The sequence below is a fragment of the Moschus berezovskii genome, chromosome 16 (genome assembly GCF_049115385.1).
Source record: "Moschus berezovskii isolate FMDL1 chromosome 16, NW_MosBer_1.0, whole genome shotgun sequence".
NCBI lineage: Eukaryota > Metazoa > Chordata > Mammalia > Artiodactyla > Moschidae > Moschus > Moschus berezovskii.
Genome location: NC_142475.1, coordinates 24,441,855 through 24,467,747, shown reverse-complemented (window position 1 = coordinate 24,467,747; position 25,893 = coordinate 24,441,855). Strand labels below are relative to the sequence as shown.

The window sequence follows — 25,893 nt, the reverse complement described above, 5'->3', positions numbered from 1 at the left end:
CCAGCGCCTCCCTGCCCAGCCCCCGCCTGCCAGTGAGGGGCGCGGGCGTCTGTGGGCTTCTCCGCTGAGTGTTTCCTCTGGGCACTTAGTCTGTGAGTTTTAATTATTTATGTCCTTTGTCTCCCAGTTATGCGGCCCTCTGAGGTTCCACTCGCCAGTGTTTCCAGCTGTTTGGAAACTTCTCTCTTTTTTTTTTTAAGCCTCCCTTCCTGGGATGGAGCTCCGTCCCTCCCTCTTTTGTCTCTCTTTTTATCTTTTTATCTATTTCCTACCTCTTTTCGTGGACTATGGGCTGCTTTTCTGAGTGCCTGATGTCCTCTGCGGGTATTCAGAAGTTTTTTTGTGGGATTTACTCAGCGTTCAAATGTTCTTTTGTTGATTTTGTGGGGGAGAAAGTGGCCACCCCGTCCTATTCCTCCGCCATCTTCCCGTGCCGGGACATCTATTCTTAAACCAAGTATATTCTTCCACAAACCACTTCGAAAAAAAAGTGTTTTTCTTTATACAAGCCAGAAGTACGTATTTGTGATACACAGCATACTTTCTCTATTATGTTTATTATTATTGTTTATTTTCGTATGTGAAATGGAATTGGAGAAACTCTGCCAAGCTCTTTCTAGAACAACAGAGAAACGTGCACCCCCAACACCATTTAAGTGGATCAAAGGTCAAGGTCAAGCACAAAGCTGTTTATGTATTTTAAAACAGTTTATTGATCATTCCTCCTATTCCTTAAATGAATCTTAATCCTCCAAATGCAACAAGAAGCTATTTCTACATTGAAGCATCTCTGAAATGTAAGAACAACATGCCATTAGTTGTCCAGGTCTGGTTTGGATCAGCTAATACACTTTGCAAAGGGGATTATCTAAATTAAGCTTTGCTTCCTCCCCAAGGAATGTCAGAAGTTGTGTCTGGGTGTGTGACTTACTAGTTTTGAGTATGATGGGGCTTAAGCTGCCAAGTCAGTGAGCCCTTCAGAGAGCCCACCACTTCTTTGGCAGAACATGGAGGAATATTTTATAGACAGGATTATACTACACAGTCATGCTGAGAGGTCCTGCTGATCTGCATCCAGACAAACTGACTGCATCACTTGTAGGGTTGAAAATAGAATGTTGGCCTCATTAGATTCACTTCTTTATCCCCTAAATGGTGAAAGGCACAAAGCAGGAGTAGGATTAACAACACTTGCTCTAGTGTTTGTTTACCTAACAGTCTAGTGGGGGGTGACTCCAAGAAGCTTCCAGTTTGCAATTTTTAGAAAATTTTTTTTCATTGGATGCTGTCCTAATCTCAATACTTGGTTTTGTTCCTTACCTCAAGGAGATAGCACTTAGAAGTAAGAGATCAGTAGCTGGCTCATATAATTGAAAGTATACAACCAAGAACTCAAGAAATGGGAAGCATTAATATTTACCACAAACACAAGGTTGGTATTGACAAACTGAGAGATGTAATTGTCAACTTTTTTTTTTTTTATTGGATTCCTCCAGTATGTTTCCTGCCACTTCTGCTCAAAAAAAAGTTAAAAGAGTTAGACTGGGAAAGATGTCATAATGCAAATTCCTTCAGCTGAATCAAATATGTAACTGCATCTTTTGGTGTAAAGATTTGGTCAGCTGACCAGATTTTAAGGCACTTGTTGATCTCTGACTAAATTCCAGTGGTTTCCAAGGTTGGAATATAGCCAAGCAAAAAGAAAAAAATATATATAGAAGAAATTATTTCACCTCACCATGGTACACAGAAAGAGAAATCAGCTGTGTACTCCATGTGTACGAAGATGGAACCCTTGAGCTTTCTTGTTCAAACTTGTATTGAATATGCAGAATGAAGGGAACTCTTCAATAAGACTGTTTAGAGTAAAGTGAAACTACACAAGTGGTGGTCATTCTGACAGTTTCAGAAAAATTATTTACTGCCTACCTACCTAATATCAGGCAGGTGAACATATGAGCTAGGTGCTTTACATACACTACTGCTAATACTCCAACTAATCCTCCAAAGTGTTTATCATCATGTTTATTTATACTAAGTGAGTTGAACTATAAAGAAAGCTGAGCACTGAAGAAGTGATGCTTTTAAACTGTGGTGTTGGAGAAGACTCTTGAGAGTCCCTTGGACTACAAGGAGATCCAACCAGTTCATCCTAAAGGAGATCAGTCCTGGGTGTTCATTGGAAGGACTGATGTTGAAGCTGAAACTCCAGTATTTTGGCCACCTGATGCAAAGAGCTGAATCATTTGAAAAGACCCTGATGCTGGGAAAGATTGAGGGCAGAAGGAGAAGGGGACAACAGAGGATGAGATGGTTGGATGGCATCACCAACTCAATGGACATGGGTTTGGGTGAACTCCGGGAGGTGGTGATGGACAGGGAGGCCTGGTGTGCTACGGTTCATGGGGTCGCAGAGTCGGACATGACTGAGTGACTAAACGGAACTGCACTGAAAGTTCCAAGAGGTCAGATAACTTGCCTGTGACCAAACAGCTGATATATGGCAAAATTAGTGTTCAAGTCCATGATGATTCTCTGTCTTAATTATTATAAAAATGTGTTCCCAGTGTGATGCAGCCTCAAGATTAATTGATGTGATTGTCAAGTTATCCTCTCAGCATAATAAAATACAAATTTGAAGAAAGGAATAGGAATTGGTTATGGCCTATATATAGATAATTATTTATTCCTTCTAATAGTAGAGTAGGCAGTATAACTATTTTACCTTGGGAATTCACTGAACCTATTTGACAAGCTTCATCTGTCTTCTAGATGGAGCTTATGGAAAGTTATTGAGTTAATTTTAGGTGATTGAAATCTGCCTAAGTTCATGATACTAAATTATAACTTTCCAACAAATTACTGTACTTGAATAGTGAAGTATTGATTTTTAGTACTTAATGTCTAAATAAATGAAAAGTTAAATCAGTCTTTCTAATTAAAGTTATCCTCCATCTGGTAAGTTCTTTATAAAATACCGAGGTAAAATCAGAACTCCTCAGTCACTGTTGATACTCTCAATTCCATCTCCTAAGTATTTTTCAATCGGTCTTGTTCTTTCTATTTACTCTTACTCTGTTTTTTAGGCCAAAATCCGCTTAATTTTTGTCTCAGCCATTGCAATGACCTCTTTGCATGGCTTAATGCCATAAACTTTTCAAACCTATCATCCAAAAGTCTGCCAAAGTCTTCTAAAATTCAAGTCCCATTATTTTTCCCATTTTTTTTTTCTTTAGACCTCCACATGTACTAGTTATGCTCAACCTTTAAATCTCTAGATAGCATATGCCCAACCCTAGTCTGATTTTCTGTAATGGACTGAGGAAAATTCTCAAGTACTGTAGCATGAAACATAGTCCATGATCATTAATATCCTAGTTATATAGCCTTACTTCAGAAGTCTTATATTTTAGAAGTGTGGTCTAATAACTAAGAGCAGGAGCTCTGAGGTCAGACTGCCTGGATTGGCCTTGATTCTGCTGTCACCTGCTCTGCCACTTATAATTTGTGTTATTTTGAGCAAGTTGTATGAACTTTCTATGCTTTGGGTGTTCTCATTTGGAACATAAGGGTGATAATAATAGTGCATGGAGTTGATATGAGGATTAATTGAGTTATTGCTTATAAAACACTGAATACAGTGCTTGAAACACACAGTAAGTGTTTAATCACTTTAGTTATTAGTATCACGTTAAAGACATGATGTTTGTTCAGACATGATTGATGCTTGCCTTGTTGGGCTTCTCTGGTGGCTCAGCTGGGAAAGAATCTGCCTGCACTGAGGGAGACCTGGGTTCAATCCCTAGGTTGGGAAGATCCCCTGGAGAAGGGAAAGGCTACCCACTCCAGTATGCTGGCCTGGAGAATTCCATAGACTGTATGGTGCATGGGGTTGCAAAGAGTCGGACATGAATGAGTGACTTTAACTTTCATTTTCTTTTGTCCAGAATGCCCTGTAGAGCTCACATATGTCTGTCCCTTCAAAACTCAATGTAGATATTACCCCTTCCAAGAAGCTTTTTTCTGATTCTGCCAAATATATTTGCTTATTACAATTTATGGGATTACAATCTACCTTGTGTTTTCCTCCTGTTACTTCACTTATCCCATCACATTGGTGTGTGTGTGTGTATCTATTTGTGAACCACTGGACTGTGACCTTCTGGAACAGAGAAACTGTGCTTTATTTACTTCTGTGCTCATGCGCCCAAGCACAGTTCTCTGCATATAGTATATATAGTTTTAAATGCTTTTTGAATGTTGACTGATGAACTGGCAAGTGAACTGGCAAATATCCCAACAAATGTCATTTATCTATGTGCACACAAACACACACACACAACTTAAAAATATTTTAATGGAAAACACAGATCACATAGTTTACATTAAATATTGTAAACATTTTCATTGTTCTTAACATAAATAAAATACAGATGGCTTTTGTACCACTGTTCTGCATCACTAAAAGCCCACTGCATGGCAGCCAAGGTTATCAGTCCACATTCTGAGGTTCACTAATTCAGCCCAGTTTTTTCATCTGTAGACAGTATCTCCTTAGACCATTCTAGACTCATGACTGTTTGCATTTTCCTGATTGATAAAAAAAATCAACACAAGCCTAACTGATCTAAGTGTTAAATTGTACAGAAGTGTATAAATTGAAATCAAAGTCCCTAATTCCATATTCCCCCACCCCCTGCAGAGAATCATCATTAACAGATTTGCAGTTTGGTACCTATTCTTTCAGACTTTTTCATGAATATATTAAAATGTACATGTGTAGATAGTACATATTTATCTGTGTGGTTACAAAGATACACACCCATAAGCAATTACACATATGCGCAAATACATATTTATAGCATGTATGCATATGTGTATAGATTATAGCTATTTTTTTAAATGCTGGGTTTATTTCTACTTTATAACAACGTATCATGGATTTATTATATATTTAACTATATGCTATACCTCATTCATTGCTAGAAATGCACTAAAATTTACAACTCAGTGGAACTTTATGTATTATTTTACATATTCAAAGATATTGATAATTATCAGCAAATTTTACATTTCTGCAAGTGTTCATGGGCTTTCTAATTTCCTCAAACTTTGCTATCCATTTTATTAACCTTGTTTACCTAAGATGTTATATTTCACATCTTTCCTGGTTATTGACCATTTGGATTGTTCTTCTGAGACTAGCCTATTCATGTATGTTTCTCATTTTTTATTGGATTGTTTCTCTTAATATCATTAACTCCTTATATAAGTTCTTTAATGGATATTAAAATTTTGTAATATATATCACAAATATTTTCTCTAGTTTGTTGTTTATTTTTCAACCTATTTTTTAGGAAGAATTTTTAGTGTTATGAGGTTGTATGTGTGTTTTTTTCTTCTCAGCTTCTGGTTTTCACAGAATATTTAGCTTGTTCTTAAATGCCTCAAACTTTAAAAAGTTTATTTGCTGATGTTTCCACATTTGAATTACAGAAATATTTAACTTTGTATTTTAAGAAACAATTTACTACATTCAAGTTAGAAAATTCAATATAAATTTAACCTGAACTTAGTATGCTCTTTGTTTGATTACGGGGGTGGAAAGACTATTCTTTCAAAACCATGTTTGCAACACATATAAGCAACATACAGATTAAAAATAATTTAAAAATTGAAACAGCTCTGAGGAGATTCAGGCAGATGAAAATGAGAAGGTTTCTATATTACTGTCATCTACCTCCTTGTTTGAGGGCTACATTTATACACAAAGAACTTAATTAACTGTAACTACTGTGAATTCAGTTGATGCTATGTTAAGATCTCTATTGTAGGAAACAATTTGAAAGGGAGAACTTTTTCTGTGAAAGTTTCAAGATATGTTCAATGATTTGAAATGCCAATGTTTTCCATGAGATATGTTGGAGAAGGCAGACTGAAAATTAGGAGGAAAAGTCAACCAAAAACGTCAAATAAGGCTTTGTATATACTCAATTAGAGCCTTTTACTGAAGTTAAAGGTCTGGAGTATTTAGTTTATTTTATTCTTCATAAAGTGTACCTCTGCCTCAAGCTAGAAGTTGAATGCCAAAATTCTATGTATATCTCTTCTCAAAGTGTTTCCAGAAAGAAGAGAAACAGGAAGTACAAAAAGTCCTATGAGGAAACTCTTTGGATTTCAAGTTCAATTTGAATAGATATAGTAAGCACACAATTTTCCTTGTGGCTCAACTGGTAAAGAATCTACCTGCAATGCGGAGTCCTAGGCTCAATCCCTGGGTTGGGAAGATCCCCTGGAGAAGGGAAAGGCTACCCACTCAAGTATTCTGGCCTGGAGAATTCTATCGACTGTATAGTCCATGGGGTCACAAAGAGTTGGACACGACTGAACAACTCGCACTTTCCATAAATTGCAGTTCCATGGAACACCAATTCTAAGGGATGCATCATAATAAAACTATTTATTTAATTTAGACTTCCCCAAAAATTAACATAGAACTCTTAACTATAGAATGCCTAATAAAAATAAAAATATTATCAGCAGTGGCCACAGTACTTCAAAAGTTCAGTTTTCATTCCAATCCCAAAGAAAGGCAATGACAAAAAATGTTCAAACTACCTTATAAATGCACTCATCTCACATGCTAGCAAAGTAATGATCAAAGTTCTTCAAGTCAGGCTTCAGCAGTACATGAACCATGAACTTCCAGATGTTCAAGCTGGATTTAGAAAAGGCAGAGGAACCAGAGATCAAATTGCCAACAGTCTCTGGATCATTGATAAAGCAAGAGTGTTCCAGAAAAGCATCTACTTCTGCTTTATTGAGTTCGCCAAAGCCTTTGACTGTGTGGATCACAAGAAACTGTGGAAAATTCTGAAAGAGATGGGAATACCAGACCATCTTACCTGCCTCTTGAGAAATATGTATGCAGGTCAAGAAGCAACAGTTACAACTAGACATGGAACAACCGACTGGTTCCAAATAGGGAAAGGAGTACGTCAAGGCTGTATATTGTCCCCCTGCTTATTTAACTTATATGCAGAGTACATCGTGCAAAATCCTGGGCTGGATGGAGCACAAGCCAGAATCGTGATTGCCGGGAGAAATATCAATAACCTCAGATATCCAGATGACACCACCCTTATGGCAGAAGCAAAGAAGAACTAAAGAGCCTCTTGATGAAAGTGACACAGGAGAGTGAAAAAGTTGGCTTAAAATTCAACATTCAGAAAACTAAGACCATGGCTTCTGGTCTCATCACTTCATGACAAATAGATGGGGAAACAATGGAAACAGTGACAGACTTTATTTGGGGGGGGGGCTCCAAAATCACTGCAGATGGTGACTGCAGCCATAAAATTAAAAAACACTTGCTCCTTAGAAGAAAAGTTATGACCAACTTAGATAGCAGGTTAAAAAGCAGAGACATAACTTTGCCAACAAAGGTCCCTCTAGTCAAAGCTACGGTTTTTCCAGTAGTCATGTGTGGATGTGAGAGTTGAACTATAAAGAAAGCTGAGTGCAAAAGAATTGATGCTTTTGAACTGTGGTTTTAAAGAAGACTCTTGAGAGTCCCTTGGACTGCAAGGAGATCCAACCAGTCCATCCTAAAGGAAATCAGTCCTAAATATTCATTGGAAAGACTGATGCTGAAGCTGAAACTCTAATACTTTGGCCACCTGATACAAAGAACTGACTCACTGGAAAAGACCCTGATGCTGGGAAAGATTGAAGGCAGGAGGAGAAGGGGACAACTGAGGATGAGATGGTTGGATGGCATCACCGACTTGATGGACTTGAGTTTGAGCAAGCTCCGGGGGTCTGTGATAGACAGGAAAGACTGCCTTGATGCTTGCTATAGTCCATGGGGTTACAAAGAGTTGGACAGGACTGAGCAACTGAACTGAGCTGAATAAAAATATACTGCATGTACTCTAGAAAACAGTGCACTGGACTTTGGAATTAGCATCCAGGTTTCAGATTATGCATTTAAACCTAAACTAAATTTGTTGCTAAAGGCCATCATCAGGGAAAATATGACTGCCTTGCCTATTGAATTTGGGACAGGGATCTGTCTTGTTCTTCAGATCAACTTTTATATATGAAAGTCTCCGTGCCCAGGTGAGCTGGCCTCTCCCTACTTAACTGGATAGGGAAAATGTAAGAGGACCAATAAAAGACCTCATGACAAAATGGGATATAATCAATATATTGAGTAAGAAAATTAAATTTAATGGTAGAGGGTTTAAGGCAGAAAGAAAATCTCAGTTAAGATTTTTTTAATGGCTTGGCAAAGAATTTTTTTTTTTTTATACATGGAACAGATGAATAGGTTGAAATATTGTGAAAGACAAGCTCCCAAAAATAACCAGCTGGAGAGCAGCAAATAGTAAAGGGATATTAAGTTGATGCCTTGATTCTTGGCTGTTATAATGTAAGTATGTGGAAGTAGATTGAGATTATGTTACACTAAATCAAAGAGATGAGACTCTAAAGCTAGTTTCAATAACACTGGGTTGTCATGGACAGTTTTGTAGTCTGAGAAGTTAGAAGAGTTGGCTTTTTATTTTGGTTCTGATACAGTGTTTGCACAATTTTATACAAGGTAGTTATAGATTTTTACCTAAAACTGGGCCTTGTAACATCTTATTCTGTGTCACTATTTTACTTTAAGAATAAAAAGACATGGGATTTTTTAATGCTCTACGGCAAAAAATGGTGTATTACAACAATATAATTAGTAAGTATGAATATTTTGTGGCAGAGGAGTTTTGGATTCAAGTCAGCTTGGAAATAGTGAGGAAGGGCTAACTTCCTAAGTAGATAATAACTAATGGATGAGAATTATTAAAGAAAAGAGGATGGTATTTTTGGAAGCCAAATATGAAGAGGTGGAAGGGAGGGGATGAATGGTATCAAAAAGATAACAATTTTGCCTGAAGAAGTCTAAAAATTGTCATTAATGTAAAGGACATCTTTAGTAAATAAAGTTAATAGAGAAATACTATAGAATAAAAGCAATTAAAGAGAATCCAAGTGAAGAAATGAGATAAGAAAATGACTTGAATAGATAAGTGCTAAGACGTGCCATTTGTGAAACTGTGACGTGTTCCCAGTTTGCTTATAGTTTTTATGAATATGATTTTTAATGCATATATTTCATTTTCAATCCTGTGAGATGTCTGCGATGCAAAGCAAATTTCTTTGCTGAGCATCCCTTCTTTACATTACATGAATTTGTATTTTAAAATGACAGGCTATGCTGATGTCTTTTAATACCTGGTAGCCATGATGCATTAAGACTGTTTGGTAAAATATGAAAGTTAACATTTTTTTTCCAACATGCTAAGTGTATACTCCTTTTACTTGGGAAGTACAGACTTTTTGTTACACAAGCCAGAGTTCAGAAATTTTTCCTTTGGCACTGGGATTTCTTTGATCAACTTTCCATTCTCAGCTCTTTCCAAAATATTCTGAAAATCAAAATAGAACAAAAACCCCTTTATTGACATCTCAGATAGTAGCCATCTTTTAGTATATGTCTTCTTGAAAAAAGAATTCTTCAAAAGTATAAAGTGGGAAAACATGGATGCAAAAAAAGTATTATGTCTGAAACAGAAGTTTCTTGTAGCTACATTTTTCTTTCATTTGAGTTTCCTTCTGAAAATAAATGGTTAGAGTGGAAATAATGTCATTTTATATTTTACAATGTCTCTCAGCAACTAATACATGCAAATTATATCGATAGCATGGTATTTTCCAAATCAGAATGTTACCTACTAATTAAGAAAACTTAAAAGCCAGTGCTCATCTTATTTCAGGAACAAAATGATAATTCAGAATTTTTATCTAGTATTTTATGACTATATATCCAAATGTTGCTCTTTTCATTATTACGGGTAAAGTTTTTTGGTAGTATACTGTAACTCTTGTGAATTTGAAAGAAAATTTTCCATAAGTTCACGGACTTGAACTTATAGGCATTCAACATCTGATCATTACCCTAGGAAGAGAAACAAAAATAATTAAAAAGTAAATTGAGAATGATCTAAGGCATCCATTGTGGTTAATTCTCAGATCAGAAGGCCAAAAATTAACAGTTACAGAGTAAACCTCCTCTGACATGCATAGCAAGCATACTAATCACTTAACAGTGGGTGGGATAAACATTTTAACCAATAAAAAAGGTATTTGGTGTTATTTGGTTTTGTTTGCCTTTTAGCTAATAACTTTTCCAGCAGGAAGTTACTGACACAGAAGAAAACACTAAAACGCAACGAATCATACCTACTCCTTCAGAAATGCTGTGTCTCATCTTACTCCAGCTTCCTTGCCTGAAGTTTTCATTTCCAAAAAATGCTTTAATAAATAAGAATGACCTTCACATTTTCCCAAATCGTTATACCCAAGATCTATTCAACTGAGTTTGCTTAATGACTGGTCAGGACAGAGATCCTTTCACAGTCCTATAGAACATAAAGCAACTCAAAATAGAGAAGCGGATCTTCTTAGCTTGCAAAAGTCACAGAGCTGTGTCAATGGGTCTCAATGTGAAGTTTTCTGGGCATGCTACCAGAGGTGTTGTAAATTAGTAAGTTCTTATACAAAGAAGCATCGCGATGTTTTTCAGGCTTGGTTCAATGGGCAACTTTCCTTTCATGTTCCACATTTTCTTGGAGGATAAGTTTGTCAGCGAAGATCAGAATTACCATGTGCAGGTCTCTCCACACTTCTTAATCTGTGTTATGGGCAGTCAGATATTCCAGCTCATCCCCTACTACAGGGAGCTGGAAAATTTGGCTCTTCAAACAGTCTCTATTTTATGACTTAAGTTTAGAATACTCCCTAGTGTCCCCTTTTTGAAAACGTATAGGAATATGATTCAGTGCTACATTTCTCCAAGGTAAATTAAATTCCCAGTCTGGTATGTTACATTTGAATAACACCTTGTAAACTAAGGACTGGTTGAACCTTCTGTAAATGAAACTGAGAAAACTGAATAAGGCTCTTCTCTGAGGAATACTAGTATATTATACACTCTATAAAATGTAAATGCTTCTTATTTCCAGTCAGTTGCTAGCATCCAACAGTGCTTCTGCATTTTCTATCATTTTTAATGTGCAATATGCAAAGGGAGTATCCTGTGAAGAGTTCTGAAAGAAGGAAGGTTCCTGGTTGAGGACTGCATCACTCCAAGCAGTTTCCCAAGTCCTTTTGTAAGACCATCCCATCAGCAACATAATCTTCCTTTTTGGAACCAATTATTCAGTGATTTGGAAATTTATTGTGCCTTTAGCGCTGATCTTGAAGCTCTGATTGAGAGATAAAGTAAGCTAGTGGTTATAATACAGGACCAGGTATCAAAAATCCCAAGAAATGTAATTCACTATGACTTTACATAGCTTAGTTTCTGGTCCTCTGGTTTCTGCATCAATATGCTATTCCTTGTGAAATGTAATCCCTGTTAATGTTTTGAAAATCCCAAATGAATGAACCAAAGTAAATAAAAAATAATTTCTATAGTTTGTTCAAACTTTTTTCTGAGCTGCTGCTTCTGTTTCTTATTGGATCCATTTCTTTAATGAAAATTATGCTGTAATTTCTCCAGACAGAGTCCAAGTTAGCTACCCTGGATATGAGATACATCCCAAGAAATAAATTACATTTAGGAAACAAACATCACTCTAACAATAACTGATCTAATAATTCCTCATTTCAAATGCTATATAATGTCACTCCTATTAAGTATGTATTTATGTATAAATGCATTTATATGTATATACTTTTTCTGAGTCACTTGCTTAATAAATATTTCCATAGTGAAATACCTAACTAAAATTTCTTACAGTAAATAAACTCAGGAACTAGTTGAATCATGTTTCTTATAGCATTTTAAAACTAAATCTTATTTTCACTTCCTTGTAGTTTATTAGAACACAAAATCTTTGAAATGGAGGGAAAGCACAAGGAAGAATTGGACACCTTAAAGGAAGAGAAAGAGAATCTTCAAAGCTTGGTTACTCGTCAAACATATATAATCCAGGAACTGGAGAAACAATTGAACAGAGCCACCACCAATAACAGTGTCCTTCAGAAGCAGCAGCTGGAGCTGATGGACACAGTGCATAATCTTGTCAACCTCTGCACTAAAGAAGGTAGTGAGAATTTCTTCCTTACTTTGGTTATAGTAAATATTTTATTTTATAAAGAGCAAGTAAATATCCAATATAACTTTCTAAGTTGCATTGATTGCTAGTATAGAAGCAGCAAAATAACTTTATTCTTAGAAGCATTTAATGAAGTTTGTACTGACAGTTATCTCATGTTTTTAACTTCAGAGAAATTATTCATAAGCTTGGGTTCATGAATTCACCATATCTTTCTAATTTCTCCTTTTTTATTGGCCTTTTTGGCTTTAAATAAAATCTATTATGTTCTCATGGATAAATAGTTTTGTAGTGTTAGACACTTACCTGTACAGAACAGAATTTAGACACTATTAAAGATTAGTTCAAAGTGCTTAGAAGAATTTCAGGAGCGTTCCCATTTTAAAACTATTTCTTTTTCAGTGGAGGAGAGGGAAGAGTTACCTGCAGAGGGAAAGAGGTACAGAAGTTCCTAATAACTGTTATGAAGAGGAAGGAATATTTGTTATTAAAAGTCTGTTTTAGGATTATTCATGTGGTCCTGTATGGAGACGACCTAACCAGGACATATGAACAAACTTATTCTGGGCTGACTTCATGATAGTGAAAGTATAAACTTTTAATACCTACCAGAATATCTGAAGCCATTTAGCCATTGGAAATACTGTAGGCTTGTGTCTCTTTAGAAGCCATCCATCCATCTCTCCACCTGCCCACCCATCAATTATTGAAAAAATACCTCTGTGTACACCTGTTCACTTCAAGCAGAACCTCACCTGAGCCACAGGAAAACTCTTCAGTTTGGAGCTTCTATAGTTCTGCTCACTAATCAGTCTTTCTATGCGTGAACATGGGCATGTAAATGGTGATGAATGAAAGAAAACACCACTTATATCTGAAGGTCATGGTTGTCATTAAGCTGTCGCTTATGTGACCATTCATGTAATGGTTCAGTGTTCATATACAGTGTACATAATTGGAGGCTCCTTTAATTTAACAGTGGACTTAAGCTATATTAAAAATAGCTCAGTGCCATAGTCTCATGTATCGATATGAATGCAGAGGATAACTCCATTTAAGTGATCTTGTTTTAAAGACATTTAGCATTTCTCTATTACACTCCATTACCTTCAGTTCTATCTCCTTTAGATAGTCTAAACAAGTCCTTAATATACTTTGTGAAGAATATTTTTTAAACAGTGAGTTCCCAGGGCTCCATTTGTGTGTGCTCAGAAATGTGATTGAGAAGGAAAAAACCTGCTAATCAGTCAGAGCCTGCCAAAACCTTGAGTTAGAGTCCACTGGAAGGAAAACATGATAGAATTTTGCCAGAGAATTTTAATAGAGCTCATGAGTATTTAGAAATTAAGTATTAATATGAGACATATCTATTCTCATATTGAACTGAATACATTAGGGGAAAAATTGAAAACATATTTTTCTTATCATCCTGAGACGTAATGCACATGGAGTTGAGTAGTTCGCTTTTTGTTTTTTTTTTATGATGTTAGAAATATCAAGCCCTGGTGATTCTCACAAAGCTCATATGTCTGCCTACTTATCATAATTTCACTTCTTTTCTGAGTACTTGTCCAATAAATATGTCTTTAAATTTTTTCAGGCAGGCGGGTGACTTCAAAATTAAAATTCCTGGCTAGTTTTGGTCTTTGGGTGCAACATCAGGAATCAAACATCTGTTCAAGAAGTGTAATTTATTGAACAATAACAATGGCATTCCTGATAGATGCGACCCACAGCATCACTCAGTGTATGAGAAAAGTAACTATGCCTATTCTATTATAGAGCACATCCAAAAAATAATTGGAAAAGGAAGTGGCAACCCACACCAATATTCTTGCCTGGGAACTCCCACAGACAAAGGAGTCTGGCGGGTTACAGATCATGAGATTACCAAGTCGGACAGAACTGAGTGACTAACAGTACAAAGGGAGACAGAAATTATCTAATACTTCATACCTTAAGACATTTATTTTCTCTTTAATGATAAAATTGTAAAACAAATCCTATTTAACTATATATTATAATCCAACTTTCTCACACACACAATGTAAGCATATTGAGCTTTTATCCAATGGATTCTATGCTCTTATAGTGTGTGAAAGTCACTCAGTCATGTCTGACTCTTTGTGACCCCATGGACTGTCCAAAGAATTCTCTAGGCCAGAATACTGGAGTGGGTAGCCTTTCCCTTATCCAGGGGATCTTCCCAACCCAGGGATCAAACCCAGGTCTCCCTCATTGCAGGCAGATTCTTTACCAGCTAGCCACAAGGGAAACCCAAATAGTGAAAGTGAAAGTTGCTCGGTCGTATCCGACTCTGAGATCCCACGGACTATACAGTCCATGGAATTCTCCAAGCCAGAATACTGGAGTGGATAGCCTTTCCCTTCTCCAGAGGATCTTCCCAACCCAGGGATCAAACCCAGGTCTCCCGCTTTGCAGGTGGATTCTTTACCAGCTGAACCACAAGGGAAGCACAAGAATACTGGAGTGGGTAGCCTTTCCCTTATCCAGGGGATCTTCCCAACCCAGGAATTGAACCAGCGTCTCCTGCATTGCAGGTGATTCTTTACCAACTGAGCTATCAGGGAAGCTCATGCTCTCATAACCATAGATTTTATTTGCTTCTTGTTAGACTTTTTTTTTTCCTCTAATCCCATAGTTAAGTATTCTACTAGTGTTTGGTGATTTAAGAATTCATGAGACACAAAAATGGAATGTGTCTCTCACTAAGTTTTCTACAGATTTTACTTCATTTTCACTGGCACCATAGCATTTAGTTATGGTGAATTTAAAACTTTAAATGACTAATTGCATAATACTAGATTAAATGCATGTGTGCTAAATTGCTTCGGTTGTGTCCGACTCTTTGCAACTGCATGGGCTGTAGCCCACCAGGCTTCTCTGTCCATGGGATTTTCTGGACATTGGAGGGGTTGCCATACCCTCCTCCAGGGGATCTTCCTAACCCAGGGATCAAACCAATGTCTCCTGCATTACAGGCAGATACTTTACCATCTGAACCACCAGGGAAGTCCACTAGATTAAATATCAGTTACTGAAACAAACTTATTTCATTCTAATTTTAAAACACATGAGTAAAATCTTTTCCTTTTTAAGACCAAAAATTCATTTATTAAGTAAATTTGTTATTTATCAAAGATTATACATAAATGTTCTAACTTTAAAAATAAATATATGTAAATAAGCCTAAATCAATACATTACAATAAATGCACTACTTTTCTAAAATGTTTATTTCAAAAAAAATGCAAAGAGTAATCTTCTGAGTTTCAAAAAATCTGTGTCATAATCCAAAAAGGCAAAGATTTTAATTGACCTAAGGGTCTTCTCTCTTTAACTTGACTAAGTCAGTCATTTATGGATACAGCCTAAATAGAATACTACAAAACAAAAGAAAAGATTTCTACTGAGTTTTTTTTCTGTCATTGGCAACTAATTTAATCTTTATGAAGCTGTTTAATCATTTATAGGGGCTTCCCCAGTGGCACAGTGGTAAAGAATTCACCTGCAATGCAGGAGAAGCAGGAGACACAGGTTCAATCCCCAGGTAGGGAATATCCCCTGGAGGAGGAAATGGCAGCCTACTTCAGTATTCTTGCCAGGAAAATCCCATAACAGAGGAGTCTAGTGGGCTACAGTCATGGGTAGGCAAAGAGTCGGAAAGGACTGAGCACACTAATCATTTCTTATGTAGGATAATTATATCTACTTCACAATGATAGTGAGAACATTAAATACTTCATATTAAAACAAAAGTATGTGACATATTTGATTCATTAAGCATTAGTTCCTTCCTTTTCCTCCAAGTGACAAAATTCAACTAAATGCAAATTTATTAAGTGCTAGTTATAAGTAAAATTTCTTTTACAGAAAATGTCTGAATACAGTGCTCTAGAGTCTGACTGTTGATAGTCATCCAAGTCCCTTCTTTTTAACTTCAGTTTCCAAATCACTAAAATGGAATCATGATATTCAATTCCTGGTGAGTAAGAATTAACAGAGGTTTGTAAAAAACTTATAGCATCAAGTGGTATGTAGTATTTTTTTTTTTTTACTTTCACTTTTCATACTAAAACACTTAAGGTCATTTTCTAAAATAGTTCAGCAAACCTTCCTCTTGTTGTCTTAACAGGCAATAGTAGTATCTTAGGCAAATAGTCATTGCAAACTGAATTGTGTCTGTTTTTTAAGACTTCTGGGTAACACACTTAGTTTTGTCTAATCTTTGTCTGCAAACACTTGGTTGCATTTATTCTTAGAAACATTACCACTGAAGAAATATTGCTCTCAATGTTATCATAGTGTCAAAGCTTAGCTGACTGCTTCAGGTTTTTGGCAATTCAAGTTATTCTGGGAATTAAATAGTTTACATTGATAACAGCATGGAAGCAAAGTTTAGAATTCTTTGGGGGAGGATAATCAGGTACTGTGACTGTCAACATCCGGCAGTCATCTCTGTTTAGAGGTGATTGAAACCTCATCACGTACCTTGAACACACACCAGACCAGACAAACATGATATTATGTGGCCAAGAATTTAATTATTAACACACCATAAAAAATAAGAAAGAAAAAATACAGAAAATAGTATTTAGGCTCCATTGTAAAATTACACTGACTGATTTCCTTACTGTCCAAATCAGTTTAGAACATATTCCTGTGATACCAAGATATGATTTATAAACTTGTCTTTCATTCATTAAATAGTTATACAGCAACTATTTTGCTTCAGATTTTCTTCTGGGGATAAAGATATCCATCTATTTTTATTGAACAAATATTTGCTGAGTTCCTGTAATATGCCAGGTACTGTTCAGACCACTAGGGAGATAAAAAAGTGTACTGTCTGTGGCTTCAAGAAAACTAGAATTTGGTGGGGAAAGAGATAGGTAAACAGACAATTATATTTCGTAAATATTTGCTATATGTGAGGGCAGGGTGCCAGGGGACTAGTGAAACACACGGGAAGAATACTAGAATCATGATAGAGACAGAGGAATGAAGGCAGAATCCAGCATCTTCAGAGTCTTCTTAAGGCTTTTGTTGAATCCTTACTATGATTCAGGTATTGATTAAGCTTTGTGTGTTTTAACTTAGTCCTCACAATAACAGTATAAGGGAACTACTGTGGTTAGCCCCATTTTATAAATTCCACAAGCTATCAGTAATTTGCCTAAGGCTGCATAGCTGGAAAAGGTCGATCCAGGATTAAAACATAGGCAGGATGGTTCTAATGAGGAGACAGTGACTAAGTCCTCAAAATGAAGAAAACTGAGGGTACTCCAGAGAGCATAAACAACATGTATATTTGCCAGGAGTCATCAAAATGGGGGGTGGTTGTACACCTAAATGCACAACCTATTTCTCAGAATTGAAGGCAGGAGAACAATGAAAGATGAAGTTAGAAAGATAAACAGAAGATCAAAGAAACTGTGTGTTTGTTTTTTTTCCTTGAAAGCAATAAGAAGTCATTGTCACTATATAAGGACAATAATAACATTATCATTTTAGAAAAATCACCCCAAGTCACAGTATAGGAAAAACACATTGTTAATTTGATAAGTCTGGAAGCGGAGGGACCAGATGGATGTTTTTCCATTTATTAAAATATTAACAAATACTTAGAGAGTACGAGCCAGTCTTTTTAGCCCGTTGCATATATTAACTCATTTAATTCTGACAACAACTCTGTAAACTAAGTGCTCTTATTAACCTTATCTGATGGACAAAGAAATTAAGCATATAAAGGTAAATAATTTTTAAATATTACACTGCCAGCAAGTGAGAAGGTTGAGATTTGAACCCACAGTCTAGATCTTGATTCTGTACATTATCCACTATACTATGATTGAGAGAAAAGGTATATTGATGGTTTTCATCAGGTTCTCGAAAGGATCTTCTGGGAGAGAAATAATGAGGTCAGGATCAAACCAGGGCAAATGGAAAGGCAACTAGAGGGAAATTTTGTGAACAGAGTCAGAATCAACAAGAGATAACCACTTATTTAGAAGTAAACTCAAATATATTAGAAATTCTGGGTTGACTAATTTTGATAATATTTCTTAAAATCAGCAACATGAGAAGAGAAACAGGCTTAGAAGGCAAGATTTAGTTTGAGCATATGGACTGAGGTGACCGTGGAAGGCAGGGGAATGAGTCTGGAGTTCAGTAGTAAAATCCTGATGACCATATAGATTGGTGTGTCCTCAGAGGAGACAGTTGGTAAAGCCATGCTGTTCAATGGAATCATTGAACATGTGTATAAAGCAATGACAGAACCATTTGGGGGTTATAAATCCATTCAAGAATCTGATAAAAACTAGCCCATCTTTACTTAGTGCAAATACTTTGGCACAAATCTGTGTACAATTTCAGAGGATTTACAGAGTGAATTACAGAAATCCATAAAATACAGAAATTACATAATATATTATGATCTCCTTTTAAAATATTAAGAATGTGAATCAAATACAGAAAATTGGGAGTTCTTTAAGGGACAGATAAAAGGAGACCAAAATAGCGGTTATAAGCAAAGAGAAAAGACTGTTGTGTAGGGTCTATTTTAGTGGCAAAAAAGCAGAAAGTTCAAACAAACAGACTGAAGTGAACTTTGGAACTGGAATGTCACTTTCCATAGGGAGAGTTTGAACTGTAGAGCTTAGTTGTATAGACTGAAGGCTAAAATGAGTAAGATGAACTAAAAGCAGAAAATATTGTCTCACGCTCATGCGCACTTGCTTCAGTCAGGTCCCACTCTCAGTGACCCTGTGGACTGTAGCCCACCAGGTTCCTCTGTCCATGGGATTCTCCAGGCAAGAATACTGGAGTGCTTTGTCATTTCCTCCTCCAGGGGATCTTCCCGACCTAGGGAGGGAACCCACATCTCCTGCGGCTCTTGCATTGCAGGCAGATTCTTTACCACTGAGCCGTGAGGGAAGCCCCAAAATGTTGTCTACCCCAATCCAAATGTTGAATGTGAAAGGGTGGATAGCAGTTTCAGGTAGAGAAGCACTCAGGGTAGAAAGGAATGAAAAGAAACTTAAAAATAAATACCAAGAGACAGGAGCATATTTATATTCTTAGCTCCTTAATATGAAGTATAAAAATTTCAAATCATAAGAAGCTTCTCTTGAAGTTCATTTTAAAAGTTTCTTTCATATCATCTGAAAGAGATAATGACAGATACTACAGATTTTTAAGTGATCTCAATTATTTGGTTTAATGTGTCTTTCCCAGGGGCTGATTGCAATGGTACGGAACGTTTGATCATTATTTTCAGGCTTCTGGCCTTCTGAAAAGGGGAAATGAGGCATTTGCTTCCTTTGCAGTGCTGAGGGGACATTTGGCTCTGTTCTCAGAATAAGTCTACCATCTGAAAGGAATTTACCTCCCGTGCAGTGTCTATTGAGTTTGTGAAGTTAATCATTCAGTCAAGGGATGAGACAGCTTGAACTCCTGCAAGTCCCTTGAGTTAAGAACAACTCTTAAAAACATCACAAGCGATGGGAGGAAATTAAAACTTTTTGAATGTCACTCATATAAACATTGACAAAAATAGAAAATATCATTTTTATTGACTTAGTAAAATATTTGGTTTCTCGTTGACTACTTGTAATGCACAATTTAACATTAGGTAGAAAGAGAAAGAAAAATACAGGAAGTCATCTGCTGAACACTACAGTGAGCACTTGTTTCCATTTAATGAGGGGAATGCTTTATCTTGACAGAAAATTACATGTCAAACATTTACAATTTCCTTAAAATGAACCACACTTCTAGCACTTCCTTTCACAAAACCTAATGGCTTAAGGGGAAAGTGACTATTTATTTTTGGAAATGGTATGTTTCTCCTTTTTGGTGGAGCATGTTATCAGCCTTTTGAAAAGTCATAATTTCTGTTAAAAAAATTGTGTGAATAGAAGATAGCCAAAATAATGATAACAGAATAACAAATAATACAGTCCTTGACCTCTCCCATGAACTATTACTAAATCACATCTTTTGGGGGAAATTTGAAATTTTGTGGTTAATTCTCTTTTGGAATTAGAGTTTCAGTTTCAGAAAACAAACTCTTTAAAATGCAGAGGGGTATCCCTAAGCCCCAACTGGGCCTGGAAGTTACCAGGGTGAAAGACCATGAAAAAAGTGTTGCCTTGATGTTCTAACATTGCTATGAACAAACTGCATTCCTTCTCTTGTGCTTTAATGGCCTGGTTGGCTAAAACAAAGAATCACAAAATATTTTTAATAGAATTTTAACTAAATCATTTCCCTGGGTTCATCCATACTCAAGTCAAATTCAAGTTTTTTCCCCTAAGTCCAGGGACAAAATGGGTCAGTGGATACCAGTTACAGATAAGCTGTGGTATTTATACTAAGCCAAATAGCACCTGTAATAACTCAGAACGTAAGGAAAAAAATTCTGTTAACATCATTCAGTATGCATGCATCACGGCAACCATAGAGTGAAACCTTTCTCAAAAAATCTCATATGCTTTGCGTGGGTGCTAAGTCACTTCAGTCACGTCTGACTCTTTTCAAACTTGGACTGTGGTCTGTCAGTCTCCTCTGTCCATGGGATGGTCCAGGCAAGAATACTGGAGTGGGTTCCCGTTCCCTACTCCCGGGGATCTTCCCAACCCAGGGATCAAACCCTCCGCGGTTCTTACATCTCCTGAATTGGCAGGCTGGTTCTCTACCACTAGCGCCACCTGGGAAGCCAATTATGCTTTAAGAAGGGAGACAAAATAAACCCTGAAAAATGTTGCAACTAAACAGTTAGGTTTAACTATCTATAAACAAAATATTGATTTTTATTTTTGCAAAAGATTTTTCTAAAAGTCAAATGAAAAGAAGCTTTAACGTTGTTGTTGTTCAGTTGCTCAGTCGTGTCCGACTCTTTGTGACCCCATGGACTGCAGCATGCCTGGCTTCCCATCCTTCACCATCTCTCAGAGCCTGCTCAAACCCATGTCCATTGAGTCGGTAATGCCATCCAACTCTCTCGTCCTCTGTCATCCCCTTAGCTTCTTGCCTCCAATCTCCCAGGATCAGGGTTTTTTCTGAGTCTGCTCTTTGTATCAGGTGGCCAAAGTATTGGAGCTTCAGCTTCAGTCCTTCCGATGAATATTGAGGACTGATTTCCTTTAGGATTGCCTGGTTGGATCTCCTTGCAGTCCAAGGGACTCTCATGAGTCTTCTCTAACACCACAGTTAGAGAGTATCAATTCTTTGGCGCTCAGCCTTCTTTATGGTCCACTTCTCACGTACATGCATGGCTACTGGAAAAAACATAGGTTTGACTAGAGAGACCTTTATTGGCAAAGTAATGTCTCTGCTTTATAATACACCATCTAGGTTTGTCATAGCTCTTCTTCCAAGGAGCAAGTGTCTTTTAATTTCATGGCTGCAGTCACCATCTGCAGTGATTTTGGAGCCACCAAATATAAAATCTCTTACTGTTTCATTGTTTCACCATCTGTTTCCCACGAAGTGATAGGAGCAGATGCCATGATCTTAGTTTTCTAAATGTTGAGTTTTAAGCCAACTTTTTCACTCTCCTCTTTCACTTTCGTCAAGATCCTCTTTAGTTCCTCTTCACTTTCTGCCGTAGGGTGATGTCATCTGCATATCTGAGATTATTGATATTTCTCCCAGCAATCTTGGTTGTGACTTTTTCTTCAACCAGCCAGGTGTTTCACATAATGTACTCTGCGTATAAGTTAAATAAAGAGGGTGGCAATATACAGCCTTGACATACTCTTTTCCCAGTTTGGAACCAGTCAGTTGTTCCATGTCCAGTTCTAACCGTTGCTTCTTGACCTGCATACAGATTTCTCAAGGGGCAGGTTAAGTAGTCTGGTATTCCCATCTCTTTAATAATTTTTCAGTTTATTACGATCCACACTGTCAAAAGCTTTAGCTTAGTCAATGAAACAGATGTTTTTCTGGAAATGCTCTTGCTTTTTCTAAGATCTAACGTATGTTTGCAATTTGACTTGGTTTCTCTGCCTTCTCTAAGTCCAGCTTGAACATCTGGAGGTTCTTGGTTCACATAGTGTTGAAGCCTAGCTTGGAGAATTTTGAGCATTACTTTGCTAGCTTATGAAATGAGTGCAATTGTGTGATAGTTTGAGCATTCTTTAGCATTGCCTTTCTTTGGGATTGGAGTGAAAATTGACCTTTTCCAGTCCTGTGGCCACTGCTGAGTTTTCCAAATTTGCTGGCACGTTAAGTGCAGCACTTTCACAGCATCATCTGTTAGTATTTGAAATAACTCAGCTGGAATTCCATCACCTCTACTAGTTTTGTTCATAGCTATGCTTTCTAAGACCCAATTTACTGCATTTGAGGTCTGACTCTAGGTGAATGATCATACCATGGTGGTTATCTGGGTCATTGAGATCTCTTTTGTAGGTTCTTCTTGCCATCTTCTTGGGTATACTTGCCATCTCTTCTTAATATCTTCTACCTCTGTTAGGTCCATACCATTTCTGTTTATTGTGCCCATCTTTGCATGAAACATTTTCAGCTTCCTATGGGAGCTCATCATTTATTTTCAACTAAAGAATACACTTTGGGCTTCACTTATGGCTCAGTTGGTAAAGAATCCACCTGCAATGTGGGAAACCTGGGTTCAATCCCTGGGTTGGCAAGATCTCCTGGAGAAGGGAAAGGCTACCCACTCCAGTATTCTGGCCTGGAGAATTCCCTATAGTCCATGGGGTCACAGAGAGTCGGACACGACTGAGTGACTTTCACTTTCTTTCAAAGAATACCAACAATATGACTGCTTCTAAGTACATTACAATCTTAACCTACTTCTGGCTTGGGTATTCACATTCTTGTGGGACTGTCTCTGGAAAAGAGTCACACTACCAGTCACACTATGTGACCTACCAAGAATAGATAAATAAATCATAACATTTTTCATGCATTTATGATAAATTAGTAAATAGAATACCATTTAAGTTAAACCTCTTCTAATTTTATCATGCCCTTGAAAGTACTCATAATTATTTTTAGGTGTGAATCTTCTGTTTTCATAACCAATGTGAGTTCCTTTAAAACAATGAATCTGAACTGTGGATTTAATTTTAAATGGAGATTTTATCCTAAAGAAAGTTTTTGCCAGTTGCTTTGGCCCCACATACACACTCACAAGTGGACAAATCAACCAAATCTCAACCATAATAAATCCAGCCCATGTCCATAGGACAAGGACTTAGACTGAGATGGACTCCTCACCAGTGTCTTGGAGCAGCTATGACAAATGCCATCGAGAGGGCAAGGCATGTTGGTCTAGAAGGAAGAGGGATAAGTACAACTGAGTTCTAGTTGCAGTGCTGCTGCCAGGTTGCTTACCATGAAAATGCCACACACCAAAGTCATGCATTTTATGACTCCTGTCAATCACTCCCTATCTTCTCTTGGTGTTGTGTCACTCATAATGACTGAGGAAACCAAAGTTAGAGTATAATCCCATGTATATCATGGCTGGTAAAGTAGTATTCAAGTGTATCTCACCACAAGAGTCAAAGTGACACAACTATGGTGTCAACCTTTGTTTATTTAAAACTTCAAAGTGACAGGCTTCGGGGTTTTTTGTTGTTGTTGTCAATTTTCATAAGCATGTGGCAACTACTCTCCATGTTTACAGCGTTGCCCAAGCACTTTCGTTCCATTTCTAATGGCTTTTGCTGAAATTGATTATTTGTCCACTCAAAGCACAAAAGATGCCCTTTAAGTCTTCCCACATGCGTGAGGAATGTTTTGTTCAAAATCAGTATATTCCAGCCAGACTGAAAACATTACATGGGAGATTAACACACATGAAACACCTGAGATGTATTTGTTAATGAAATGACCTTCTGAACAAATAACAAGGATCATGTAGCACTCGTAACTGCCCATCAGGGTGCCTAAAGGGAAAACACAGGAATGAATTTTATAAAAAGTGAATGCTCATTTGATTAAACAAAGATTGTGTGTAAATCCATTTTCAACTTTTAGTAATTTTTTTATTCTTAGTTGCTCTAAGTGTAATATGCATTGGATATACATTAAGTCACTTCACATTAGCAGAGTGTTCAAAAATTTATTTAAATACACTAATCAAATTAAAATAATATTATATAGAATTACTCCACATTTCATTATTCCATACTGAAAAAAGCGCCATAAAATTAGCAATCCATCCGTGACATAGGGTACTATGCATGTTCATATGGATTTAATCTTTTCTGTACATTATGCATGTCTCAATATTATTAAAATGTATATATTTACCTACAATTATATGTAATCAGTAATATATTCTTAAATTGAGAAGGAAATGGCAACCCTCTCCACTATTCTTGCCTAGAGAATCCCGGGGACAGAGGAGCTTGGTGGGCTGCAGTCCATGGGGTTGCACAGAGTTGGATGCGACTGAAGTGACTTAGCATGCATGCATGCATTGGAGAAGGACCTGGCAACCCACTCCAGTATTCTTGCCTAGGGAATCCCAGGGATGGAGGAGCTTGGTGGGCTGCCTTCTCTGGGGTCGCACAGAGTTGGACACAACTGAAGCGACTTAGCAGCAGCAGCAGCAGCAATATATTCTTAAATAATGTGTCCCTTTAAGTAATAAAATTTTAAGAAAATTTTAAAATATTATGATGGCAAATTTTGTGCAATATTTTCACCCTCTTCTCTGTTTTTCCTGTAAGAATATTAAATAAAATAAAAGCTTTTTCTAATAATTTAATTATCATGAGCATAAATTAATTTGTACCATGTTACTATGATGCCTTTTTAAATGTCCATAATTTATCCCTTATATACTGCCTAAACTATTATCATTTCTTATTTTTGCCTACTTAAAAAAATTTATATTGTTTCCTCCTAAGAACAAAAAGAGCTTTGAATTATCGATTTTCTCATTGTTCCTTGACCTAATTCTAGAAGATGAGCACAAACATACACACATGCCCATTCTCAACCTTCCCAACCAGCCTTCCTCTAAACTTGTAGCTTCTAGCAAATGGTCCCTAGGCTGGAGGATCAAGTAAATTAGGCTTTATAATATGTAAAACTAATGGGGAAAAATCCTGATCAGCATGACTTTTAGAGTATGGACATTATTAAATTCAGTGTGGCTGCTCAGGGACCTCTTAATTTCTAATCCTCTGCTTTTGAAGTTGAGGGCCATCACTGCTTCACATTTCTGCTGAGAGCTCCCATCTCACAGAAAATTCTGCTACCTATACCTCTCTTCTATCTTTATCTAAACGTATCTTCATCTTCTTCTTGTCATTTCGGCATCCTGTCATTCTTTCCATATTTCCTGCTTCCATGAGACAAGCTTGTACCCATTCATAATTAAGGCATGTGCTTATTCATGACCCACCTAAGACCCTAGGTGGGACCTTTGAAGTTAAGTATTGCTGAGAAAGCACCCTGTGACAAATGATGTATTAGAGTTCTATCTGAATCTGAGATTACTTTAGAAGTCAGTAAGAACTAGTTAAGATTTTTGGCTTTACAGTTAAAGACTTCCACTACTTACAAGTTTTGGTGAAGGTAACATCTCAAAACCTCAGTTTTCTCGTATATAAAATGACATGTTAATAAATCCATCTCATAAGATGTTTATGAGTATGAAATGAAACATATAAAGCATACTTAGTGCAAGAAATTCAGAGTTGAGCACATAGTATTCA

General features: G+C 36.8%; 1 protein-coding gene across 3 annotated transcripts in view; it reads left to right on the top strand.

Moving 5' to 3' along the window:
• ANGPT1 (angiopoietin 1) overlaps window positions 1-25,893 on the top strand; it is a 310,595-nt gene that overhangs the window by 212,361 nt on the left and 72,341 nt on the right. For all 3 annotated transcript variants that reach the window (XM_055431653.2, XM_088844759.1, XM_055431654.2), the window contains one exon: window positions 11,926-12,155. In XM_055431653.2, coding sequence (XP_055287628.2) covers window positions 11,926-12,155 — 230 coding nt within the window. The remainder of the gene's footprint in view (window positions 1-11,925; window positions 12,156-25,893) is intronic.